The 20,549-nt window shown below is 47.1% G+C and overlaps 2 protein-coding genes across 2 annotated transcripts in view; one reads left to right on the top strand and one right to left on the bottom strand.

Moving 5' to 3' along the window:
• Positions 1 to 418: 418 nt before the first annotated feature.
• tmem87b (transmembrane protein 87B) lies at positions 419 to 12,096 on the top strand. The gene is made up of 19 exons (XM_060073383.1): positions 419 to 599; positions 1,216 to 1,276; positions 1,381 to 1,472; positions 1,604 to 1,738; positions 1,975 to 2,037; positions 2,598 to 2,760; positions 2,926 to 2,987; positions 3,233 to 3,416; positions 3,945 to 4,044; positions 4,681 to 4,774; positions 6,066 to 6,141; positions 6,833 to 6,937; positions 7,163 to 7,221; positions 7,357 to 7,460; positions 8,342 to 8,415; positions 8,794 to 8,864; positions 9,813 to 9,865; positions 9,974 to 10,004; positions 10,259 to 12,096. Exons 1-19 carry the CDS (start codon positions 462 to 464, stop codon positions 10,298 to 10,300), a joined length of 1,707 nt encoding a protein of 568 aa, XP_059929366.1. The 5' UTR covers positions 419 to 461; the 3' UTR covers positions 10,301 to 12,096.
• Positions 12,097 to 14,598: 2,502 nt separating this feature from the next.
• LOC132473614 (fibulin-7) overlaps positions 14,599 to 20,549 on the bottom strand; it is a 9,375-nt gene continuing 3,424 nt past the window's right edge. The window contains exons 3-6 of the mRNA XM_060073820.1: positions 20,278 to 20,449; positions 19,791 to 19,928; positions 17,629 to 17,767; positions 14,599 to 15,836 (exon numbers count right to left, since the gene is read on the bottom strand). Coding sequence (XP_059929803.1) covers positions 15,464 to 15,836; positions 17,629 to 17,767; positions 19,791 to 19,928; positions 20,278 to 20,449 — 822 coding nt within the window. The 3' untranslated portion in view covers positions 14,599 to 15,463. The remainder of the gene's footprint in view (positions 15,837 to 17,628; positions 17,768 to 19,790; positions 19,929 to 20,277; positions 20,450 to 20,549) is intronic.

Genomic DNA, 20,549 nt, shown 5'->3' with positions numbered 1-20,549 from the left:
CACCTCTGTATGACACAGTTGTGCCTGAATGAGTATACAGAAGGCTCAATAGAGCCGTATCATCAGAAAACTTGATTACGTAATGGTCACTGTGCTTACTTTTACAGCTATTAGTGTATAATGTAAAAATAATTGGAGAACTTATCCTGTGGAGCTCCCATGTTGATATTATTTACACTAGAGAGATATGGATGACATTTTTTCTATATCTTTATTTATTTTTGCCTAAGAAATGAATTTCAACCTTTATTCATATTTTTACAGGAGAGCTGCAGATTATGCAGTTGACTTATGGTGTACAACAGAAGATTTACTCTTTTTTTTTTATCTTTCTGATTATTGCACTTAGCAGTATAAACGCTCAGGCCAGAGAGACACCCAATGACGCGGATGACGTAGCCGGTTCCGGGAGCGGGACTCGATGCGGAAGTGCTCCGCCTCCCCGTGCCACAGCAGTCAAGATGAGGACGTGGAACTGCCTGCCTAGAGTGATGTTCAATCAATGGCTATTTCAAATCCTGTTAGCGATTTTATTAGGTAATGTCCATAGAGCGACGGCCTCTCCCGAGCCCGGAAAATGGGAAATTACCTTTGACAACGTGAGTAGTACCACGAAGTGTGATTGTGTGACAGTTAACTTCAAGCATAGCCCAGGACATTAGCCTCCTAAGCTAGCTGGCTAAAAACATTGAGCATGGGCTGCAACGTTATGTTGATATAATCGTGATCTGTTCTATATTGCACATGAATTACTTGGTAAAAAAAAAAAAAAGAGAAAGAAAAAGCTATTTATTTGTCAGTACGGCAGGAAAGCTTCAGGCAGAGCAAACAGGAACTCAAACAAGAGCCGATTGTTTGCATTGGCTGTCTGACGAACCACCTAATACATTCGATTTAGATTTTAAACTAGTTCAAACATGGATTGTCAGTACCTATGTTTATCATTAATCTGTAATTTCGTTGACTTCGACTTGATAATACCTGAAGTCGGTCAAAAGGAAAGCGTAGCCAATCAACCACTGTTATCAATAATGCAAGTTTTGAGAAGTTCTGGTTACCTACACTGATTGCGCTCGATATTGGTATCCCGTTGCAGGGTAAAGTAAGCTGCCTAATGGCCTGCCTGGATCGCTGTCATCGCCCTAATCTCTCTCACACACGCACACACACATATGTTTCCCATACAAGGCTGACATTCATTCCTTACCGTAATAGACTTCAAGACCGTTGCTGTTGAAGAAAGCCATGTATAAAGACACGGACATACAGTTAAAAGGTATGCAACTCCTATCTAAACTGATGCATCTATTCAACGATTGACTTCTAGATCACTGTACACCGGCATGCCCAATAATAGTAATTGTTTATATATTTTTTTAGTTGTGGGTGTTGGCTGTCCGGAAATGGTGACCTTCACCATTCAGTGGTACTTAAAGTTCTACCCGTGTCAGAATGAGTTAAGGAATATCGAGGTGAGTACCCCATAAACCTAAATTCTCAGTAGTCATTCAAAGAGTTGTTGCATTAGAGATGTTCTTTTCATAATCCAATCTTTGTGGTGTTCTGAAGAGGCTAGGATCTAACTGTCTGCTCCTCTCCCCAGGAGATGTATGATAGAGTACCTCTGACTCGTGGGAACAGCCTGGACCCCAACCCTCAGCGAGTGGGCGAGTACATCGAACACAAACACACCGACCTGATCTGTAACAAGGGCCAGAGCACCTTCACCATGCTCAAAGTAGGAGTCTTTTCATCCACCGTCTTGTATTTTAAGGTCTTTTAGACTCCATGTCTTGAATTGTGTTTCAGTTTACTTTATAATCATTGATGTTTGCATTATGTTTTTTTTTTTAATGTTATTGTTTTACCTAAACAAATGAAATATCTGGTTCTTCTTGTTCTTGGTGGTGTTGTTGTTGTTCTTCATCTTATTTTATCTTATCATCTTCTTCTTCTTTTTCTTATCTATTTCAGAAAGCCAAGGCAGGGCCTCGCACTCAAGCTCCCCCTGCGATCAATGCCTCCCCAGAGTCCCCAGTAAGACCAACTCATTGCTTTTGTACGTCATGAATCCGACTACTACTCTGGTTCTTCTGCTTAGCGCTGACTGAGATGCTACGAACAGATCTACGAACTCATGTTCTATATGCGTCTGGTCCCCCTCCTGTTCAGACAGATTTCCAGCAGACCTGGTCCTGGTCGGGCCAATGTTGATCTGTTGATCTAACATGGGGCGGGTTTGATACTATGAATGAAGGGTGGAGCGCCCAATGGGAGCAGAGTTTACCAACCACGATGGCTCCCACTGATGGAGCCATCCATCATGACTTGTTTCGTTAACATGGTCTGTCACGAGGCACTTTGGTCTGCGTCCATTGATAACAGCCTTTGAAAATCGAAAACAAGCCGAGAGGTTCCAGACTTGTAAGCGTATTTTAATCGTTCATGGGATGTCAGACTACCGAGCTACAGCTCAGTCATTTTTCATCGGCCGTTTGTCACAGTCTCGAGCTTAAGCTGGATTGTGCTTTGAGCTCAGGTCGATTCGGGTGTCCGGTAAAATGGGAATCGTGACTTGTACTTTGTGCTCCTCTTAGGAAGTAGTGAACTACACCAGGTGGCTCACCGAAGAGATTGTCAATGTCAACAAATCTGTGAAGCCCAAGGATGACGTCATCGCCAGCACATGGAAGGACGGACCCTACCTACTGGTGGTCAGCATCAAATCCAACAAACCAGACGTCAAATGGAACCTAACAGGTGAGCTTAATGAGACCAATCACATCTGTGTCATTCACAGTTCATAGTAATGGGCAGCATCGGCCATGCATTGATGTTGACATGAGGGCATTTGCCGGATTGGATGGCTCGGTTTGTTCTCTGTATTTGTAGATATGTTATCTCTACTGGTTTTCCTTTTTTCAGTGAACGTCATCATGAAAGGATCCCATGGCTTTATATCAGTCACCGAGTGGCCGCTCATGATTGTGAGTACAATCAGTGATTACATACTCGTATATTCAGAAAACGACTGCGTAAATTGGTTCCCGATGTTTCAAGATCAACTTTAATCTAGTCAAAGAACACTCACTTCAACGTCATCCAATTGACAAACCATTGAATATGCAGTGCAGTCTAATACGTACCTTGTAGACCCCACTGAGCTGAAGTGTAGACCCACCGAAAATAAGTGTAGACCCACTGGGTGTGACTCCGCCTCGTCCCCTCCCAGTTCTACATGGTGATGTGCATCGCGTACATCCTGTACGCGCTGCTGTGGTTCGTGTGGGCCGCCTGCTACTGGAAGGACCTGCTGCGCATCCAGTTCTGGATCGCCGGGGTCATCTTCCTGGGCATGGTGGAGAAGGCTGTGTTCTGCGCCGAGTACGAGAATACCAACGCCGTCGGATCGGCATGTGAGCATACCCCGCACACACACACACACACACACACACACACACACACACACACACACACACACACACACACACACACACACACACACACACACACACACACACACACACACACACACACACACACACACACACACACACACACACACACACACACACACACACACACACACACCCCCTACCTACCTTATCCTCTCACACACCAGCTTCCTGTCTCGGACCCTGGATATTTCCTCATATTAATATTTTAGTTTGTATATAGACCTGCCTTTGCCACTTCCGTTTTTATGTTTACTGTTACTGATATGCGTGTGATTTATTAACTTATGCCTCTTTATCATGCCATGTAGACGATCATGGCCTTGTACGAATTGCATTGTACACATTGCACATGTTATACTGCACATTTTACCTTTTGTACTTTGTGGCATGACTTTACTATGATGTGACCTGGAGTGAATTTAAAGGCAGACTCATGGCTTTCTGACCCTCACCATCTTGACTTCCTCTGTTGGCTGTGTTCTCCAGCTCAAGGCCTGCTGATCTTTGCAGAGCTGCTCTCTTCCCTCAAGAGGACTCTGGCTCGCCTGCTGGTCATCATCGTGAGCCTGGGCTATGGCATCATCAAGTTAGTCTGCATTATTATTATTAGGGCTGGGTAAAAAAATTGATTTATCGATTTTGGAACGATTTCATTTACATTTTGCAATATCGATTCATAGGGCATGAGATCAATATTTTTTTTGTTTTGTTACCATTATGATTATTTTTGCACTTTAATAAACAAGACCTTAATGCAATTTGCAGTGATGGAATGTTGTAGTTCAAGTACACTTTCACGCAATTCCTTTCTAATTTCAAAATTGCACTCTTGAGACAGTTTTGTTTACAGCTCAATTTTAAACTGTCCAATTTACAAGTTTGCACTTAAAACCTGTTGTTTAAGGTGAAGAGAAAAAATAAAGTACATTTGTATTTTGTAACACAGTTGAGCCATTTTCATTATTTAAGAGCAGATTGAATCGAATCGTGATTAATCGATTCAGAACCTTTATGAATCTAAATCGAATTAATTTAGGAAATTGGCCAAGATACCCAGCCCTAATTATTTTAAATATTGACCCACACAGTAGCAGGTGTTTTAATTGTATGATGATTGTCATGTGGTGTCAGAACGCACCCGTCCAAGGATCCAAGCAGTAATGAGTTTTCTCTCTCCCCCCACTCTCTCTCTCCCTCCCTCTCTCCCCCCTTCCCCCCCAAGGCCCCGCCTGGGGACGGTGATGCACAGGGTGATCGGGCTAGGCGTGCTGTACTTTGCCTTCGCTAGCATCGAAGGAGTACTCAGGATCACTGGGGTGAGGCTTACACTCTCATTCAGTGTGTTCAATGTGGATTAAACCAGTTGGATGATCCACAGACAAAAACTGGACCGTCCTGTTGAAATCAAATGGGGCTTGTGTGGGTAATGATGACATCACGGGCGGGCCGGATGCTAATACTATTGCTATTATTTATTTGTGTTTTAAAGCGTTACTTAATTGTGACGGCCTTTTAGTTTGAGTGATGTTCACTCTAAATGGTATCTTTTATTTACTGATCACTATAAGCAGTGTGCGTCCAGATGTTGAACAGTGTGTTTTAATTTTGTTACGTTGGGTTTCCCCTCACTAAAGGGCATAGACAGCGGCACAGTAATCATAACCCTGATTATCCTGGCCGTGTTTGACTCCTGTTTCCTGTGGTTCATATCCTTACATAATACGTGAGGCCGTCGTTCCCTGTGGGCCGATGAACCTCGGCCATCGAAATGCTATGTCTGTTATTAACTGTCTCAGAAACCCAACCCCTCTCTTCTCATTGGTTGAGCTCGGTGATTGCTTCTGTGTGTTCTTCCCAAGTACTATTCCTCCCTTTGGTTCTCCTCGTGGGTCTTCGCTTCAGTATGGGAGGGTTTCAATCATGCGATCGGAAGTTCCACCGAAAAAGATCAAGCTGCCATCTTGGAACTTGTTGAGCGACCACTTGCGAATAACCAAGCAACCAGTGGTGTTAAAAAGGGCACCAAGATGGCGACTTGGTACGTGAGGGACATCACTGTCACGACTTGACTCAGGGACAGGAACTCAGAAGCAAAACTCAAAAGACGGCAGTATGTTTAAACCAAAAACGCTTTACTAGAAAATAGTAACAAAAAACGCTCTCATGGAGGATACAAAACTATAACAAAAGATGCTCGCTAAGGAGGATACAAAACACGATTAAATGCAGTAGTATCTGCAAGTGTCTGGGCACAAAGAACTAACAAACACGGGTGAGACGAATCAGGGACCAGGGAGGCTATCGCAGTTGAAGTGCCTGCAACGAGAGGGAAAAGGGAACTACAAAATAAAACAGGAAGGGAAAGACAAGACATGAGTGATTTTAACTTGACACGAAAATGCTCAACAGAATTAACAAACTTTGCGTGACATGACAATCGCACATCGAAACCCTCCCATCCAGGATTTCCTGACTGATTTACTCCTATTCTCCTTTTCCTCCTTTGCACGCTCCCCCTGTCCCTTCTCTACGTCACCTCTCCCTCCATCTCCTCTGCCATCTCCCCCTTCCCTCCTTCCCCCCTCCCCCCCCCCCCCCCCCCCCCAGGCCAAGGACTCTGACCTGGCCTTGCTGGCCAACATCCCCCTGGCTCTGCTTGACTCCTCTCTAAGCTGGTGGATATCCTTTGGTGTAGCTTCCAAGCGGGCTCCCCTCTGCCCCTCCCCCCCCCCTCTCCCTCTTCTTCTTCTTCTTCTTCTTCTTCTTCTTCTTCTGTTTCTTTTTTTAAATACTGCGGTTGTAATTACCATTCCTAACAAGGGGTGCGACTCCTGCAACTATTTGACTGAAACTGATATCACATAAATAACATGGTGGACACGTTTAGCAGGTCTTAACATAATTTGCCAATGCATTTTTCAACAAATCCTTTGTATCGTGAGGTATTTTGTGTCACTGTATATTCTAGGAATGAGTTGGTATCAGTGCGAGGCAGAACGCAGAGCGATGGTTACTTAGACTACAAGCCCCGCCGGTCCTGTCCAGAACAGACCTACTAAAGCCCAGTGTAGATGTTTAAACCTGCTCTGATCTCACAGCCTACCCCAGACAATCCACCCCATGGCTCCCTGAATATAGACTCTCTTAATCCATTCAGGGCACCAGCGATTAACCATCTATGTTGTAGCTTAAAGCTCCAGTTGTAGTGTCAACATATGAACTATGCCGTACTGTAGATAGAGTCTGACAAAGGGCTTACCGTTTAGTATAGCATGTATGATCCTGAACGAGCAGATCTGCAGGTAATATCAGGGATACATCCACAGTGTGTGCGTGTGTCGTCGCTGTGTTCTCCTTGACTGCCGTGAACATATTTGTCAGCCTGGCACAAACCATCAAGACTCTGAAGCTGCGGCGGAACCCCGTGAAGCTGTCCCTCTACAGACACTTCACCAACACGCTCATCTTCGCCGTCATAGGTCAGTCCGCCCACCGCCCGCCTTCTGCCCTCCCTTCCCGGCCTATCAGAAGTGGTGGTTGTTTATTTGGACCTTTTGTGTATTGGTCCAATGAATGGGAAGCAAATGTTCAATTCAAGATCGCGTTTGCTTGTTTATTGATATCCCTGAGATAATCATTGCTGTATACAATTCATTTATTTATTTATTTTTTTTACCTAAAATGTGTTTTCTTCTTGCGTTCAGCTTCCATTATTTTCATGGTGTGGACAACAAGGAAGTTCAGACTGGCAGAGTGTCAGTCGGTAAGTATACCCAGTCCAACGTTGGTGTTTACCGTAGCCAACACATCCACATCCACATAGCTCTCCTTAAAGGGGTCCCCCCCCCCCCCCCCCTAGGACCTCTGAGCTGACCTGAGCTCCTCCCACTGTCCCCAGGACTGGATGGAGCTGTGGGTAGAGGACGCCTTCTGGAGGTTCCTGTTCTCCATCATCCTGCTGGTCATCATGTTCCTATGGCGACCATCCGCCAACAACCAAAGGTACCGAGGGAGGGAGAGAGGGGGGGAGAGAGAGAGAGGGAGGGAGAGAGAGGGAGGGAGAGAGAGGGAGAGAGAGGGAGAGAGAGGGAGGGAGAGGGAGGGAGGGAGAGAGAGGGGAGAGAGAGAGAGAGGGAGGGAGAGAGAGGGAGGGAGAGAGAGAGAGGGAGGGAGAGGGAGGGAGAGGGAGGGAGGGAGAGAGAGGGGAGAGAGAGAGAGGGAGGGAGAGAGAGGGAGAGAGAGAGAGAGGGAGAGAGAGAGAGGGAGAGAGAGAGAGGGAGGGAGAGAGAGGGAGAGAGAGGGAGGGGGAGAGAGGGGGAGAGAGAGAGAGAGAGAGAGAGAGAGGGAGAGGGAGGGAGAGAGAGAGAGGGAGGGAGAGAGAGGGAGGGAGAGAGAGAGAGGGAGGGAGAGAGAGGGAGGGAGAGAGGGAGAGAGGGAGGGAGGGAGGGAGACAGACTAGGACCACAGGTCTATAGGGCCTATGCCATACAATAAAGGCCACATAGTACTCAGTATTGTGTAGTGTCTTATCCTAGCTTTCTTTGTTGCATACGGGGAATGGGTTAACCTAGCAATTCTAAGTGTTTGGCACTTGGTTCTATGAATATCTATACTCCACCGACGGCGATATATTGTGGTTTCCTTTTCTTCAGACAAATGTACTTTTTGTAAGTCGCTTTAGATAAAAGCGTCTGCTAAATGCCCTAAATGTAAATGTAATGCCACTACAAGGTTTGATGTCTACGCGGTCGGCTCACTAGCAGACCGAGCCAAATCAACACTCATGATTTGTCTGATTAAAAAGCCAAAGACAAGCAGTAGGAGACCGCTGGGCTGTTTTTGTGAGGCTCTGTGGTTGACGGATGTTGGTCTGTCCTCCCCAGGTACGCCTTCACCCCCCTGATCGACGACTCAGACGATGACGAGGAGGTGGAGTTCCTCGCCTCGACCAACCTTTGTATGTGGAGTACATTGTCCTCAAATATATTACCGTAAAGTAGTGTGTAATGTGAACTCGCTTTATATCAATAAATTATATAAGTATATTGCAGTTAACTTGAAAAGGGCTTGTTTGCAGAATAAGATAAATAGATAATTAGAGTTTCATGTTATAGCAAAGCAAGCGTCCTGAAGTACTCTTCTCAACCGATAGACAACATGCAACATTTAACAGGCTAGTCTTAAACAACCTTAAAGCGGAGCTTATGTCATTTTGGAGGGCTGGTGGGAATACTATTGCTCACCGTGTAAATTGTCCTCTAATGTATTACCGTAAAGCAGTGCGTATTGTGAACCAATTTTTCTGTTTTCTGTTTTTCTTTGTTTCTAATCCTAGCGGAGGGGATAAAGTTGAGAGCGGCCAAGAACGAGACGAACGGCACGGCCAAGCCTGCGCCCGCCACCGCGGTCAGTAGCCTCCGTCACCACCACACCTCCGTCACCACCACGCCTCCGTCACCACCACGCCTCCGTCACCACCACGCCTCCGTCACCACCACGCCTCCGTCACCACCACGCCTCCGTCACCACCACGCCTCCGTCACCACCACACCTCCGTCACCACCACGCCTCCGTCACCACCACGCCTCCGTCACCACCACACCTCCGTCACCACCACACCTCCGTCACCACCACGCCTCCGTCACCACCACGCCTCCGTCACCACCACGCCTCCGTCACCACCACGCCTCCGTCACCACCACGCCTCCGTCACCACCACGCCTCCGTCACCACCACACCTCCGTCACCAGCACACCTCCGTCACCAGCACACCTCCGTCACCAGCACACCTCCGTCACCAGCACACCTCCGTCACCAGCACACCTCCGTCACCAGCACACCTCCGTCACCACCACACCTCCATCACCAGCACACCTCCGTCACCAGCACACCTCCGTCACCACCACACCTCCGTCACCACCACACCTCCGTCACCACCACACCTCCATCACCACTACACCTTCGTCATGTGGTCTAGTTCACGCTGTTAATCTTTGTCGGAATTGGAGCCCGACCGATACTTGGGAGTCAAACAGAACATAATATAAAAAGTTAGCGTTGAGTGTTTACATGGATATGCTCAGTTAAAGCATTGAGTTTTTCTACTGACACAATAGAGGATTTATAAAGATGTAATTACAATTATAAATCGACACAATTTCCCCAAAATTCCATGTTAGCGCTTATTGGGCGATGTTGGACTATCACAGATATATCATGTCGGTGTACAGTATATGTATCTCTCTCTACAGCTGTGCTCCTGTAGATGGATCACACTCCTCCCTAATCCAACAGGGGGCAGTGTTTCACCTTTTTCTCTCTCGTTCTTCCCTTGATGTTTGTTGACGCACGCAGGAGGAAGACCTGAAGTGGGTTGAGGATAACATTCCGAGCTCCCTTTCAGACGTGTAAGCATCCTATTTATATGACTTGAATCCCGGCAAAGCCTTTCCTTACACGAGAGCACGGCTGGACCCCAATGCCCCGGTAACAGTCGTTTCTCCTGTCCGTTGCAGGGCTCTGCCAGTGCTGCTGGATTCCGATGAGGTATGAATCGTATTATTACTCGTGCGTTTGCGTAAACAGAGAATAGGTTTCCAAACCAGACCCAAGCTGAACCACAGCCAGTGCACTGGGAAAGGGAACCCCTATGTGTGCTTGATGGGAGCATGCCCAGAGAAGTCTCGAGGCAATTTCTATAATAAAGTGAAGGGGATGTTGATTGAACTGTTTATAGATATTATTGGTTTTCTCGCACACAATGAAAACATCCGTTTTATGATTTTTTTTTGTTTTTTCAGGAGATCATGACCACCAAGTACGAGATGTCCAAGATGGAGTGAACTTGACACTTTTGCCCCCCACCCCCACCCCCCACACACACACACACACACACACACCCAAGACCCCACCGCACCAGAAGGAGGTTCCAGCACAAGCGGTGGTCTGACGGGGGGGGGGGGTCTCTCCGTCCCGTCAAGGGGGCTTTCCGCGTTCCTTCTCTGTTCTGTTTACCCGCGTTAATGTGACGCAGCGCCCCGTGATTCCTCCTGGTTCTCCCGACGAGCCGACCGGCCCCTCCGGTTAGACTGGGGAGGGAGACCCGCGCTTCGTCCCATCCAGGTGAGCTCACCTCACCTGCAGAGATCACCTGGTTCCCTCTGCGTCGTGGCGTTCAGAGAGCCCAGAGGTGGGCTTCATGGTGAGCCTCTCCTCCGGCATCGGGGAGACGGTATCTCTGGGGCGGTCTTATGTCCGAGACCCTGCGTCTCCCGCCGTCTTCTCTTCTGCGATGGATCGCCGCTCTGCCCCAGCATTTGGAGCGGCAGCGGTCGTGTATTAACAGATTAAATATTTATTTCTTTTTTATTTTTCGTTTTTTTTCCGCGTGTGTGAATTTATATCTAATCTAAGAGCGAGTAGTTGACCACATGCATGATCTCTAGTAAAGGATTATATGTATTTTTTGATTTGTTTGCACAGTTTTATACGGCGTCCTGTACAGTAATGTATGTGGTCGTAGGGACGGATGCAGAGATAAATTGAAGTGGGTTGTGTACAGTGTTGGAGATTAAAACGGAGACATGTATGGAATGGATCTAGTGATTTTTTTTTTAAGTGCTTTTTTGTAATTAATATATTGGCCCACAAACGCTTTATATCAATAAATTGTATTGTTTCATGTTGTTCAGGTTAAAGTATATTGCAGTTAACTTGAAAAGGGCTTGTTTGCAGATTAAGATTAATAGATAATAAGACTGTCGCATTATAGCAAAGCAAAATGGGGAGTAGCCAAGATTCCTGAAGTACCCTTTTCAACCGATAGAGAACATACAACATCTAACAGGCTAGTCTTAAACACACCTAAAGCGAAGCTTATGTTATTGTGGAGGGCTGTTGGGAATACTATTTCTTTTATTTATTTGTGTTTTCAAGTGTACTTCATTGTGTGGGACTTTTTAGTTTGAGTAATGTTTACTCGAAATCTAAATGTATGTGAATGTGTGTTCCCCCTTTTGGTGGATTATTTGACTCGCGCCGTAAAATGTAGTAAATGATGTCACCTTTTTTGGAAAAATTGTCTTTTCTTTTCTGGAAAAAAAAAATCGTTGTGGTGGATTCTTAAACGGTGCTCTCCCCGTCATATTAGTTCTGCGTTTGTGGCGGCCCGATCCAGCGTCCCCCCCGGCTGGCTCCTGGCTCTATGCAACAGGTCCACGTTATGGCACACCGTCGTCACCATGGTTTTACAATGTAGTTATTAAGATTCCTGTGTTTTCTATAAATCTAAATATGTGAAGGAAACCTGGAATAATCGCGTTTATGATGGCAAAGTGCTACTTTCTTCTCCCCCCTCTCCCTCTGGGTTGATGTGTGGCAGTCTGCCCTGGACGGGTGATTATTTGTACAGATGGGCTTTGGCTCCATCCCGCTCTTTCCAAGCTGCACAGGTGGAGAGGTGTTCGCGTTCTGGGACCTTTTTCTTTTCAGGGGGTTCTTGAACTTTACGTGCGGTCGGGGGCTCTCCCTTCTCTTCGATCTCTCCAGTTCGGACCCTCTCCGCAAACCAAATTGTGTAAAGAGTCACAGGGGTCCCATCTCTCTTACGTCTTCAATAAAATCTATATTTTTCCTTAAATTCGTGCCCTGTTCTTCTGTGCAAAACGTATTGCGGGTGATGCCTTTACAAACACAGATTCTAAGTGTAATGCTACAAAAAAAACTGAAATAATGAGTGGTGACAAGACAAGAATGACAAACTAGTCAGCAAACACCAGAAATAAACTAAAACTATGAGAATATTGCATGCAGTGCTTTGTGACCACAATACAATATAGTCTCATGATCAAACCAAAGATGATGTGAAAGCAGCCTGTGAAGTGATGCGGCTTTAATGGAATGAATTGGAAAAATGTAGATCATGCCTCTGTTCTTTCATGCGCTCACTGTCAGGAATGAGCTGCTCCTTCAGCCTGTGGGCTGAAGTCCATCCAGGTGACCTTCAACTCGCACTGTTTTGAGTCCATCGTTCTGAAATCTGCGTTAAACCAACCAGATCTGGTATTTAGGGGCCCAGGAATGTTGAGCTGCATTCAAGCAACCCAATAAACCCATTCTATTGACCTTGTCTTATATAGCCACTACTACTACAACGAGTGTTATGATTTGTTATGGCCCACCCAGAACGTAATACATCTTAATAACACAACCCTTTGTTTTGCTTCTTTGCTCTCAAAATGATGATTTGGGGCATGAATTTCCCCACATTAAAGGATCTATTGGTGACCCCTACCCAATTTTCTGTTCACTTTTCACACTTGCATTCCAAACCAACCAATCCGTCCCACTGTACAAAATAGGCCTCCATCTTATTTTCATAGGGATTCACCAGGAGCAGGAGAGGAGGGTAGAGCTTCTAGCGTTTCACTTTGAAAGGGCTCATGGATTTATGCATGGCTCTCCAGGTAGACAAGGCGAGGCGATGTTGTTCCAGGACTATATACAGTACAGCTCATGGCATGGCAATGCCCTTGGAATCCAGAGAATTTGGAATGTGGAGTTTTTTCTTTTTTTCTTGAAAAGGTCCTTATATATGTTACCTGATACCTATGAAAATATGCACCTTTCTGCTGTGATCTAAGCACTGCAGGGTTCACTATGGGCATATTAATATCTATGGCATGTTCTTATATTTACATTTACATTTAGGGCATTTAGCAGACGCTTTTATCCAAAGCGACTTACAATAAGTACATTTGTAAGTCAAATGTTCTTCTGATACAGGTCTTGGAATTGGCATTCATTTAGATTTTTGATTACCAATAACCTATGTAACATAATATATAATATAGTAGCAGAATCAGATGATCCTTATCATCATTATTTTACCGATCACCCCAGCCTACAGGTGTGCCTCCATACCAAATGCTACTTTTACTTATTGGTTGCTTCTCCACTTTGGGGTCGCGACCCCATGCCGGGTTTGGTTCCCAGGACAAAGGTCCCAGAACAGGTTTGAAAAAACAACCCCCCCAGTAGGACCATCTGAGGGGAAAGGTTTTTATAGTATACAGCCCATATTGGAGAATCAATTTTATTTTGAACATTGATGAAATGCAGTGGAATATTATTTCCATTTATTAGAATGTCAGTTAACACTTCCTAAAGGAAAGAGTGTTGGCTGACAAATATATTGAATATATTATAAAAGCAAAGGTAGCACTCTCTTCCTTTTGACTCAAACCGAACTGCTATGGGCAAGCTGCCAGACAGACAGACGTTCAGGACAGAAAGACAAAGGGTCAGGACAGATCGAGAAGGCGCAAGAAGAATTTCTGAGGAAGTAAGTTGTTTGTATTTGCAGGTCAGATGTCGGGAGAGCTTGCTGATTTGGCAGACCTGTCAGAGATTGTTTTGTTCATTTGAACTGAATGTCTCCATAAATAAATGTTCCGCTGGATTGCAACAACGGGGACAACAGGGTGGGGACAATTAACCCGACACAGTGGTGCAAACTAAAGTGGACATGTCCTTAGCTTCCCTACCATAAACTATACCTATGACTTGTTGTATGTGGCGTTGTCCAAGTTATTATCATCTCCTGCTGGACTCCGATCTCTTGGGACAACTGTGCAACAAACATCTTTAGCACAGACACTTTACACACATTGTGTTGTGTATGAAGATAGGAGGGGATGAGGAGGATGAAGATAGAAGAGGAAGGGAAAAGATGACTAGGCCACATGTGGGGAACATTAACATATTCTCTTTCTCCCAAAAATACATTAGCGAAGCAAAAAAACGGACAAATGTGCTTTTCATATTATGATGGGTATTATCATCTGCATAAAAAAACACAGTGAGGTTTTCCTTTCATTTCTCAAACCGTCAATGAGTGTGGCTTTGACTGGGGAATGTTTAATTCAGGACCAACATTCCTGTCTTCATACATTGGGAAAGCCATGCTTCCCATAAAGCCAAGCAGTGTTTATTTAGAATCTGTGATTGGCTAGGCAAGGCTGCGATAGCCATCCCAACGCTGGTTATTCTTAAAAAGGCATATGTAATGGATTTAGAAGGAAAGTCGCAGCAAATCTTGGGAGTAATTTAGAAACATACTGTTGAACATCAAGTCAGGCAGTTTTAATAAACAAGGACTGAAGCCCCTGGCCAGCTTTATTTTTAGTTCAGGGGGAAATTGTTATAGGGAGTCATTAAAATACCAGCTATATTCTGTTGTGCTCGGTCAAATCAAGGATAGATAACGGTGTGATCACACAAAGTCTTGATAACTTACGGTATATAAAAAACATAGCAAAACATGTCCGTGTACATAAGTGCTCCAATGTTCCAGACTGGTAACACAAATGACTTCTTTGAGAAAGCAAACCGGTAAAAAAAAAAGAACAAATATGAATGACATACAGTGAGAAAGAAGATACAACCGAAGCATATATTTAAATTGACAAAACCAGCAATAATATTTCCAATAAATAATAATTACTACGGTTATAATGTCGAATAGGGATTTGTGACAGTTTGGCGTAGAAACTAGGGTAGTGCATTAAATGGGGCGAATGCTAAACTACGCAAAAATAACCTAAGATGGGCCCAAAACAAACACAAAAACGAGAATCTTCAACAACAAAAATACATAATCAACCTTCTCCCTCTGAACCACTCAATCCACCTCTCTCACATTAATCCACAAAATAAATCCGCTACGGCACACCGCTCTCTCTTTCAGTACCGGACACCCTTACCCCAAGCCCCCCAAGCAATAACGCGTGACACTCGAACAAAACAGCTTAGGTAACTGATAACTGAAGCAACGTCACGGCCAACGACCCGATCAGCCTCCACAGACCGCCGGTTCCATACTCTTTCTTTTACTTCTATTATATATTTATCATACTTTTGTTTTTGTTGTTTTCGTCCACCCCCATCCCCTCTCAAGTCCTCGCCCTCTCCCGGGGGGGGGGGGGGGCCCTGACCCACCCACCCGTTCAGAAGCTGTACGGGGACACCAGCACGTGCACCTTGGCCACGTGCTTGGCCTGGAAGGTGCGCTCGCTGTACTCGGACATGTCCACATCCACGCTGAGGTCCAGCGGCCCGCGCAGCTGCTGCACCAGGAGCAGCTCGCCCGTCTGCCGGTCCGACCGCTGCATGACGAAGGTTCCGCGGGCGTTGCCCCCGACGATGCCGAAGCGCAGGCTGTCGGGGCCCGCGCGGCCGGGGGCGCTGGCGGTGGCCATGCGGAACAGGGTGGCGGGGGTCTTCAAGTTGGAGGGCAGGGACAAGTAGTGGAAGGACACCGTCTTGGGCGCCATGTGGCAGGGCCGGCTGGTCACGGGACAGGGGTTCCTCTCGCATTGGCTGTTTGGGGGGGGGGGGGGGGGAGGAAGGACGCAGACGTCAAGGTCAAGGTCAAGGTCAAGGTCAACTTTATTGTCCAGGTAGGAAATTCATGTGGTCACCATTACACGCTCCATTGTTATGCAGCCTGCTGTATATCATTAAAAAATATTAATACAAAACACGAAAAGAAGAACAAGGACAAGACAGACAGAGCAGCAAGAACATAGAAAACATGACATGTATGAGTCAATAAAATAATACAATATTTCAGTGATATATAAAGTATGCTCATAGTTTAAAACGCCTATGAGTTTTTATGTCTTTGGTTGTACAGTATAATTGCTGTAGCCACAAAACACTTGCTGTACCGAGTGGTCCTAATTTTCTTTTGCAGGAGTCTGCCATTTGACCTGTTGCTTCTTAAGAATTTCTGATGAAGAGGGTGGATCATGATAACACAGTCAGAGGACGCATGGACGATGCGTAGGAGGCGATCGGCTGGTAGGATTAACCTGGGCTCGCTCGTGTTGTTAGTCAGAGAGCGGCAGTGGGGAAACGGCCGGGGAACAGCAGGGATTCGTACAATAAGCGAAAGTGTATCTGGTTTGGATTTGCGGTTAAGAACTCTTTGCCCAAAGAATTGAATCATTTATATCGAGGATTGTCCACCGCAAAAAGTTGAAATAGAATTTTTGTTCAGTGGTCTCGCATCCATAAGTCTTCTTTACCAAACTGTCCCTGGTTAACCTCTCATCTATGAACCTCACATGCACACACAAACACACTTTCCACACACATACGGGAAACGTACAACCTCCAAGAGCCTGGTGCGAAGAACCTCCAAAAGTTTGGAGGAGACAGGAGCGATCTGACATGACAGAACCTATGCACACACACTCAGAAGGACATGGACCTGCCACTCACATCCCTGCTGCTAGCCTAGCCCTACATGTGCATTGTTGACATCTGACAATTTGTCAAAAAGGTGGAGGACATTTTTTCTTTTTTAAAGGTCTTCCTATATGATTTGTCCAGACACTCCTCTGTGTACACTCCGACACTACAACCGACCCCTGGCCTGCCTAATATTTCATTTTACAATATTAATACTAATCTATTTTACACAAGTCCAGGCATTCTCCCAGTTAGACATTTTTCCCAACATATGTTGACCCACTCTGCTGGCGGCATGACTGCATCTGACCTCATAGACGCTTCACTGGGAATAGACAGGGCTGTGTTTCATGCCCTTAAATGAGGCAGCTTGTGAAGAACTGGCGACTCCAGGTGTAAAATGCCAAGCCAAGGGTGCTTGAGAGATTATGATGGCTCTGGCGACGTTGGCTATGACTTAAGGGTTGAGGAACATGTGTTGAATACATTAAGAGAAAGAAAAAGAGGTTTGCGTTCATCGTATGATGTCTCTTTGAGATGATGCAATGCTTTGCTGTTAGAGAGATTAATACGCAGATAGGCTGATGCTCGGGTTGGATTGTCAGCTAAGACGAAAGTCAAGACGATGTCGAGGAGCCTTGCTTGAACTTGTTATGTCTTTCAAGACGGAAAAAAGTAAAGAAAATTCTTTCAATGTGTTTGTAGTTTACGACGGCACTGAGTCATCTCAACTCACATAGAGAGTGCGTTCTTTGTAAAGCACAGCATGTGACTCCAATTCCTGCCATTTCCCAGGTGCATGATTTTTAAGGACACAGCTATACATAGAAAATAAGTAAATAAAACGGCAAACACACAAATTGCTTGGAGAGCCCATCATTCATAGAGCAGGGAGGGCCGAGCAGCAGGCACTCACAGGGGAGAGGTCTTGACGTAGCTGATGTTGCCATGGCCAGGGGGACACTCGGGGCTGACACACTGGAAGGCCCCCCCAGTGTTGATGCACGTGGTCCCTCGGCTGCAGTTGTGTTGCTGGCTCAGACACTCGTCCACATCTGGAGGAAAAACAGAAGGGAAAAAGCATGGATGAGGTAGCACAGGGAGGAGGAGAGGAGGGGCGGAGGAGGGGGGGGGGGGAGGCGAGGGGGGGAGGAGAGGAGGAGGAGGAGGAGGGAGAGGAGAGGAGGGAAGAGAAGAGGAGAGGGGTGAAGAAAGGGGAAGGATAGGAGGAGAGAAGACGAAAGCGGAGAAGAGAAGGAAGGAGAGGGGAGGAGAGGGGAGGGGAGGAGAGGGGAGGGGAGGAGAGGGGAGGAGAGGAGTCAGGCCAACTTTCTTCAGTCGGCCTGACTCAATCCCTGCTTCCTGGTTACCACAGCACGGCGGCACTGGGCTATGACTGTTTATTTGGATTTTCAGTTGAACCCCCCACTACACACACACACAGACACACACACGCACACACACACACACACACACACACACCGACACACACACACACACACACACACACACACACACACACACACACACACACGGTTTGCGAGCGCACCTCATGTCCTCCAGATTGTTTTTCCTGGGAAGCGGTGAGCTCATTTGTTCCGCTGGCAAGCAGAAAGAGCTCAGGGGGTACATTATGATAGCCACACCGGCCACTGGGGGCGAACAAACTCCTGCTGCACAGGAGCCTCAGGAACCCGCACTACCAACCCTTCCCCTGCTCCTCGTGCACACCACGGGGATCCAGGGGCTTTGGCCCGACACCTGTTGTTCTCTGAGCTCATGAACCAGCGGGATCCTTCAGCCCATAGGCCTGTGAATGGGCCTTTGTCCCCATCCTGTCAAGGCTCCATGAGGCGACAAACCTGCTGATACTAGGGCTGGCTTACCGGGCAGACTCAGTCGGGGAGACGGGGGAGAGAGGGGAGAGAGGGGAGAGGGTGGAGAGGAGGGAGAGAGGGGAGAGGGGGGAGAGAGGGGAGATGTGGGGAGAGAGGGGAGAGAGGGGAGAGGCGAGAGACGGGAGAGGGGGGAGAGAGGGGAGAGAGGGGAGAGACGGGAGAGGGGAGAGAGGGGAGAGAGGGGAGAGGGGGGAGGGGGGGAGAGGGGAGAGACGGGGGAGAGGGGGGAAATTTTGGCCTGAATTCACGTAAGTCTGATTGTTATTGAAGTGTGTCTCGAGACAAGCAATTTCGCCACCCCCTGTAGAGTCGGGAGGGCAGAGATTTACTCAGACCGGTTTTATATTATCGGGTCTGACTTGGTGGGGGGGGGGGGACTGTGTGGGGGGGGGGGGGGGACTGAGACTGAAATCAGATATTACGATGACAAGAGCCAATGGGAAGAATCAAATGGCCGGTCCCTCATAATGGACGACCCAAATATCTGGTTGACAATCAGCCATCGAACCATGAATTTCTTCCTGGTGATTTGTCAATGGCTTGAACTGCTGCCTAAACTTTTGGTCTAATCCCTCAAGACGAACAGGCTTGAAGCGGTCCGTAAAACATTGGTTCCAGTATAGATGACGGCACCGTTCATTAGAGGTGTCGACAAATCCAGCGGCTGTCATAAAAATGACTCCCGGATCTCATTCCCGCCTACATGAGTGGACGTGTTCACGCGAGATTTGCAGAGTTCTCAGAGACTACCAGAGAACCTGGTAGCAGAGTCTTAATGTGAGAAGACCCCCCACACGTCCTCAGTCGACCCGACGGCAAGGTGGGACTTATCGTCAAGACCAGTCCTGTACCGTGTGTTGACAAAGTCGGCCCCCCGACTTTAAAAGTCACCCCATGCGTCCGGGGCGACTCACTTAAGGCTTGGTTATGGTTCCCCGTCGACGCAACGCAAGGGACCCAGTTTCGTCCTTGCGGAACCTTCTTGCAGCCAATGCAAGGGCCGACGTGCACATCCCTAAAATAATTGGAACCTTGCGTCGAGGCACAGCAGCAGCGAAGGGCTGCGATTGGTCCGCTCGCTAAAAAACCTGACGCAAAACCAAAACGGGTTCAAGCCTGCGTTGAAGCGTCTGCGCGGTCATTGCGTTGGGTCGACGCTGAACCGTAACTGAGCCTTTACCTTCGCAGCTCCGTCCGTCCAGGAGGAGCTTGTAGCCGGTGGGGCAGGCGCAGTGGTAGGACCCGGGGACGTTCACACACTCGTGGATGCACAGCTTCCCGCCCTGGTCCAGTCGGTACACCTCACACTCGTTCACGTCTGAGGAGGCAGGGGGAAGGCGATGAGATGAGCATGTATGCAAACATATACACACACACACACACGCACGCATTCATGCACGCATACGCACGCACGCACACATACACACACACACACATACGCACGCACACACGCACGCACAGACACACACACAGCCCACTTCAGAAAACCTATATATCGAAAGTAAAACATGTTAAGAAATAATGTTAAAGAATATGCGTCATGCATGTTAATCTCTGCGGCAGGGGTATGCATGGACACACAACCCTCTACGACGCAGGAACAATGCAGTCATAACCACAGCAGTGCAGCAGGGATACAGGAAAAGAAGCCGATGTCCGCGGCGCACCCTGGCAGATGGAGTTATCGGAGGTGCCGCTCATGTGGAAGCCTGCGTCGCAGCTGCAGTGCTGGGCCTGGTCCACCTCGGCGCAGCGCGGCCGCCTTCTGAAGGCCGGGTCGTTCATGACGCTCCACTCAGGCGGGGCTGAGGGGGGGGGGGGAGAGGGAACAAAGAAGGACTCAGATTAGACTGGGGAGAATTAGGGCCTGACATGTTGACGGGCACACCGCTGTGAGAGAAGACGGTGTTCAAAGAACAACGACTTTATATACATTCAC

This window comes from Gadus macrocephalus, chromosome 15 (genome assembly GCF_031168955.1).
Source record: "Gadus macrocephalus chromosome 15, ASM3116895v1".
In the NCBI taxonomy this organism is placed as follows: Eukaryota; Metazoa; Chordata; class Actinopteri; order Gadiformes; family Gadidae; genus Gadus; species Gadus macrocephalus.
The sequence above is the reverse complement of the archived record's forward strand: the minus strand, read 5'-3'. Positions and strand labels throughout refer to the sequence as shown.

Coding starts and splice junctions, on each gene's coding strand:
- tmem87b (XM_060073383.1), top strand. CDS start 462: ATGAGGACGTGGAACTGCCTGCCTAGAGTGATGTTCAATCAATGGCTA. Junction 600..1,215: donor GGGAAATTACCTTTGACAAC/GTGAGTAGTACC, acceptor TTACCGTAATAG/ACTTCAAGACCGTTGCTGTT. Junction 8,865..9,812: donor AGCCTGCGCCCGCCACCGCG/GTCAGTAGCCTC, acceptor TGACGCACGCAG/GAGGAAGACCTGAAGTGGGT.